At 59.5% G+C, this 6000-nt stretch overlaps 1 protein-coding gene across 1 annotated transcript; it reads left to right on the top strand.

The window, feature by feature from the left end:
• Positions 1 to 2403: 2403 nt before the first annotated feature.
• Positions 2404 to 5599, top strand: TPBGL (trophoblast glycoprotein like). Its single transcript, XM_019449839.2, has one exon. The coding sequence runs from the start codon at positions 2845 to 2847 to the stop codon at positions 4018 to 4020; it is 1176 nt and encodes a 391-aa protein (XP_019305384.1). The 5' UTR covers positions 2404 to 2844; the 3' UTR covers positions 4021 to 5599.
• Positions 5600 to 6000: the final 401 nt, after the last annotated feature.

Here is a 6000-nt window from a genome sequence, read left to right on the forward strand (position 1 = left end):
CAGGATGAGATTCCCTGTTGCACTGGCCCCGCTAAGATGTGGCCAATACCTTGGACAAAGGCCTGGGCAAGGAGCCTAGGGCCAGGTCCTAGGCTAAGCCCAGACAGCCACTGGCTTTGAGGCAAGTCCCTGGCCCTCTGGCCTCAGACTCCCCACTTATAAAACATGGTCATTGCTTTATTCTCTGGTACCTGATGTTTCTAGGTTCTCTCTGGGCCTCCATCTTCAATTGAGATGTCTAGCTCCCCCTTTCCCCCCTAAGGCTGCCTGCTGTCCTACAGCCCTTTCTCAAGGAGTCCATCAGCACACCAGGAACCAGCCACCATGAGGTCCTAGAGAGGGGGCTCTGGCCTTGGCAGTTGGGTTGTAATTCCTCAGAGGCTGGAGGCAGAAAGGGTTCTATGCAGTGGGACAGGGAAGCAGAGACCTTTCCATCCATCCATCCATCCACCCACCTACATTTACTGCACACTCACTGGTGCTAGTTCCTGTACTGGAAACACAATAGGAAGAAGAGCCAGTGCCTCTCACTAGGGAGATGTCAGAGCTAGGGCTTAGCGTTGATATGGGCCAGGAGTGGTGGGAGTGCAGTAGCTGAGGGCACAGCCCCAATGGCTGTTTGAGCACCTGTGCCCATATAAGAAAAGACATCTCAGCCTGTTACTTATACAGACCAAGGGCATGGTGGAGGGCAGGAATGGGCTCAGGGTGTGTTGTCCAATCTCTGGATGCATGTGCTTGCATGCATGGGTCTGTAAGCTTGCCCCTCAGAGAATGTACCCAGGAACCTACATAACAGAAAAATGAATATTCAAGTGTGTATGTGCTTATGAATGTATGGACACATACCAGGATGTACTCAAATCTATGTTAACATGTATGTATGTTACATGTATGAATGAGCTTGCATGTACTTGCATGAGTTTTATCTGAGCCTGCCTGCAACCATGTGCAAGCTTGTGCACACCTTCCTATACATGTGTATGCACACTCAAGTAAGCGTGAGTCTGTATTTCCTCACATGTGGCTGTACCTTGGGCTGTTCATGTGTCAAACTTGCTTCTACATGTACAAGTACACATGCGTGTACATCTTATAGACATGTCCAATCCTGCACATGCAACTTCTTGTTCTCATCTGCTAAAAGCTGGGAGTGATTATGGGAATGGGGAGAGAGATGGAAGGGGGAGGGGAGCTCTCACCCCCCACGCCAGCATCAACAGACCTGGTCCTTGATGTTGTTGGTCTTTGCCTGGGACCCGGCCACCGCAGGGTCTGCCTCTTCTCCTTAAGTGGTATTGATCTGTTGGCCAATCTGTTAAATATAACCTCAGGGAAGAAGTCAATCCAACAACTGTCCCTAATTCAGGAGAAAGACTGATTCCTATGGGGGGGGAGGGTGGAGCCTCCATCCCAACCAGCTCTGCTGATACCAGAATGGCCTGTGGATCAAGTGTCAGCCTCTCCAGCCTGCATAATTCATGTCAAGGCAAGGAATGCTCCCTTCTCGGGAGCCTATCTCTTTAAATCAGGTCTGGAGCTTCCCAATTCTGAAAAAAATAAAAAATAAAAAAATCCAGAACAAAACAAACCTATAAGCAGCTCAGCCATGGCCCCCTCTGAGAACCCCACTCCCTCCCAATGCTTCAAAATCTACTCCAGTTCTCCATATCTTTGGAACTCCAAACCCTCTCACCCATTCACCATTTACAGGTGGGATACCCTGGAGGGGAGGAGGGGCAGTCAGTGGTATCTAACAATCCCAGGCTCCTGAGACCCAGCAGAACAATCAAACGGGGTGCCCAAGTACTGGGAGGGGACAGCAAAGAGCTGAATCACCACACCCATCAGGTCCTAGGGCCTAGGAGAGTGCTTGGGGGTGGAGTCCAGCCTGGTGGAGGAAACCAGATGTAAGAACTCCCTGCAGAGCAGCCAGTGAGTTGGGGTGGGGGGAAAGAAAGGAGGAGGGGGTGTCGCTGACTCCCCTGGGTGAAGGTAGGATGGGGTTGAGAAAACGTTGGTCCCACAGGACCTGCTACAGTGGTGACCCAGCCAGGCCTAATGTAACTGGGTTTGCTGAGGGGGGAACCAAGGCTGGGGATTTTCCAGTCTCTCCTAGCACAGACCTCTCCTTGGCCACACAGATCAGGAAGAGGCTGAAAGATGAGTAACTTTCTCAGCCCACCCCTCACCCCTGCCTGTGTTTGAAGGGGGAACTCTAAGGTCCTCCCCGCAAATTCTCGCACTGTGGTGCTGACCCACCTGCCAGCTCTCCCCCGCCCGGCCCCGCCCCACACGTGCCTTAGAGGGAGGAGGAAGGAACCAGCTTCAACCTGGGGGGATGGGGGGAGATGAGGGGGAAGCAAGTCAGAGGCTCGGAGAGCCAAACTTCTCAGCAGCCCCGGAGCTGGAGAGTGGGGGAGAGAAAGCGCAGCAGCGGAAAGCTCTGATTCTCCGGAGCCTCCCACCCCTCCTCTGGGCGAGGAGGGCGCGGAGGCTCCTCTGGGGGAGGAGGAGGAGGCCGGGAGGCGGGGAGGGGGGAGACAAACCGACAAACCCTGCCCACTCGGCTCCAAGCCCGGAACGGCCGCGGAAGTCGGAGGCCGGCGCGCAGGGCGAGGAGGGCACCGGGGGCGGGGGGCTCCGCTCCCCGCCTGACCCCTCTCGCCCCAGACAGGAAAGTGAAGGCTCCTCGGACTTTAGAGCCAGCGGACGGACCGACCGCGACCGCCAGCCGCTCCGGGTCAAGGACTTGCCCCGGCCGCCCCCCTCCCCACCCCCCCAGGCGCTCCGAACTCACTGGTGAGCGCGGCGGCCAGGGCGCTGGATGCGGGGGCAGCTGCGATGGCCCCGCGCTCGGGACAGCCGGAGCAAAGGGGGCCGCTCCTGCCGGGGCTGCTGCTGGTGGCGGCGGCGCTGAGCCGGCCCGCCGCGCCCTGTCCCTTCCAGTGCTACTGCTTCGGCGGCCCCAAGCTGCTGTTGCGCTGCGCGTCGGGCGCCGAGCTCCGGCAGCCCCCGCGGGACGTGCCGCCCGACGCGCGCAACCTCACCATCGTGGGCGCCAACCTGACCGTGCTTCGCGCGGCCGCCTTCGCCGGCGGGGACGCTGACGGGGAGGAGGAGGAGGCGGCAGCGGGCGGCGTGCGCCTGCCGCTCCTCAGCGCGCTGCGCCTCACGCACAACAACATCGAGGTGGTGGAGGACGGCGCCTTCGACGGGCTGCCCAGCCTGACGGCGCTCGACCTGAGCAACAACCCTCTGCGCGCGCTGGGCGGCGGCGCCTTCCGCGGACTGCCCGCGCTGCGTTCCCTGCAGCTCAACCACGCGCTGGCGCGGGGCGGCCCCACGCTGCTGGCCGCGCTGGACACCGCGCTCGCCCCGCTGGACGAGCTGCGCCTGGTGGGCCTGGCGGGCAACGCGCTCAGCCGCCTGCCGCCCGCAGCTCTGAGCCGACCGCGCCTGGAGCAGCTGGACGCGCGCCTCAACGCGTTGACCGGCCTGGGCCCCGACGAGCTGCGCGCGCTCGAGCGCGATGGCGGCCTCCCCGCGCCGCGCCTGCTGCTCGCCGACAACCCCCTGAGCTGCGGCTGTGCCGCGCGCCCCCTGCTGGCCTGGCTGCGCAACTCCACTGAGCGCGTACCCGACGCGCGGCGCCTGCGCTGCGCCGCCCCGCGGGCGCTACAGGACCGGCCTTTCCTGGACCTGGACGAGGCTCGGCTGCGCTGTGCCGACGGCGATGCATACGGTCGCGGGGAAGAAGTGGAACTCGCCGGCCCGGAGCTGGAAGCCTCCTACGTCTTCTTCGGGCTGGTGCTGGCGCTCATCGGCCTCATCTTCCTCATGGTGCTCTACCTAAACCGCCGCGGCATCCAGCGCTGGATGCGCAACTTGCGCGAGGCCTGCCGGGACCAGATGGAGGGCTACCACTACCGCTATGAGCAGGACGCCGACCCTCGCCGCGCGCCGGCTCCGGCTGCCCCCGCCGGCTCCCGTGCCACTTCCCCGGGCTCGGGCCTCTGAGTGTCACCCCTTGGGGGTTGATGGCTGTTCCTGCCAGCTTATGACTTTGCTGGGGCTGTCTGGCTTGAAGCCATGGGTATGAGACACCCGCGAGTTGGGGGCTTCGAGACTTGCCCCTTCCCGGCCTGAGACCTTTGGATTATGGCATCCCCCCGACCCAGAGACCCCAAGCTGTACCCCCTCTCCCCAGCCTCTGAGAGCTCTCACCATCAAAGATCGAGAGACACCCCCTTCTGATTTCAGAAACCCTACTTGCCCATCCCAGGCTCTGACACATCCCTCCTAAACCACCAAAAGCACCTTCCCTTTTCAAGACTCTCCAGGAAACTTTGTCCTTCAATCCGAAAGCCCTGAGACTGCCTCCACCACCCTGTACTTTGAGGCCTGCCCTCTCACTGGGAAACCATCCTAGACATTACTGACTCCCATCTCCAGCTTGGAGACCTCAACTTCCTTCCCAGGGCTCAGGGACCCTTACATCCCATTCTGGTCTCAGAAGCAGAGCACCCCCACCTGAAGGTTTTTGTGGACTTCGAACCTTTTTTCTCATCCTGGAGCTCTGAGCCCTCCATCCTACAAACACCCACATCCCCAGACTCTGAGAGTTAGGCACCCTCCCCCAATAAGGGGATGTATTTCATACTGCCCACCACCGCAGCTGTGGCTCAGGCTGCTCCCTTCCTTGGCCCAGGCTTGGGGCTCAGCTCCAACTGTCTCCCATCCCCGGGACAGTCATACCCCATTATAGCCTTAGTATGGAACCGATCCTCAGCCTTTCTCACCGGGGCTCTCTGATCCCCTAATACTCAGTGCTTGTCCCTAATCTCCAGACTCTCAGCTCTTCACCCGGATCTGAGTTTAATCTTCCTGCCCAAGTTTTAGGCTATCTATCCCCTCCTACACCCATCACTTGCATTCACTATCCACCTCTGCCATTCACTGGGTCAGGGTCCAGTGAGGAATCCATTCCTGGGATGTGCCCACCCTCTTTCCTCCTAGGATGAGCTCTCCAGCCCTGCAAGGCAGGTGCAGGTGCCAAGCGTCCTCCAACCATACTGGCCCCAACCAGATGCCCATGAGGAAGGAGAGACTCCTGGGGGTTCAAAGTAGTTGGCTGGGCCTCAGAGCCAGGGTCACCTGTACATTGTGGCCTCAGAGAGAGGTAGGGGAGGGGCTCTGAAGGGCTGGGAGCTGCTCTCCACACACCCTTTCCCACCCATGTGACTCTTTTCTCCCTGGGTTTCCTTGCTGTCATGCCCCCCTCCCCCATGCCTTTTGGAAGAGGTGAGGGGCCTCATTTCTTGTCTCAGGCACAAGCCATCCTGTTTAGGGTCAGAGCCTCAGTGCCCTGCCTTCTGCATGATCCCAAAGCACAACTGGTGAGTGGGGAGGGGGCTGCCTCTCCCTGACTCCCATCCCCTAGGTCAGGCAGAATGGCTGGCCTGTGCTGCCTCTACACACAGGAAGGCTCTCCTCCTTCAACGTATTGGCTGAGGCCTGCCTTCCCACCCCCACCCAGGACATCTGGATCTCCCTTGGGCAGTTTTCTATAAAGTCTGCAATAATCTCGGATACTCTACTCTTGTAAGTGGTGCCATGTCATTCCTGCTGACCTTGGGGCATTGAAGGAGGTGGGAGGGGACACTTGGGAGGGCGTTTTGGACCTCCCTGAAGTGAGGCAGAGACCTTTGGTGTCTCCGCCTGGCGTATGGGGGAAGAGATAGGCTCTGACTGCATGTAGCAGGCATGGAGGGACTTCCCACTGTGATTGCATTGCTCTTCAAGCCAGCCTGCCTTTTATCCTCTGAGAGGGGGTTATCCACAGCCCATGTGGGATCCTACACTTCCTCTACATCCTCTTAACCCTGTCATTCTTCCTCATCACTGCGGTGAGGGTGGCGGCTGTGGGGGAGATGCAGTTGGACTGACAAACGCTAGCATCAGATGAGGCTCTCGGGGAGGAAATCCAGCTACAGAGAG

The sequence above is a fragment of the Panthera pardus genome, unplaced genomic scaffold (assembly GCF_024362965.1).
Source record: "Panthera pardus isolate Hobbes unplaced genomic scaffold, ASM2436296v1 HiC_scaffold_12, whole genome shotgun sequence".
Classification (NCBI taxonomy): Eukaryota; Metazoa; Chordata; class Mammalia; order Carnivora; family Felidae; genus Panthera; species Panthera pardus.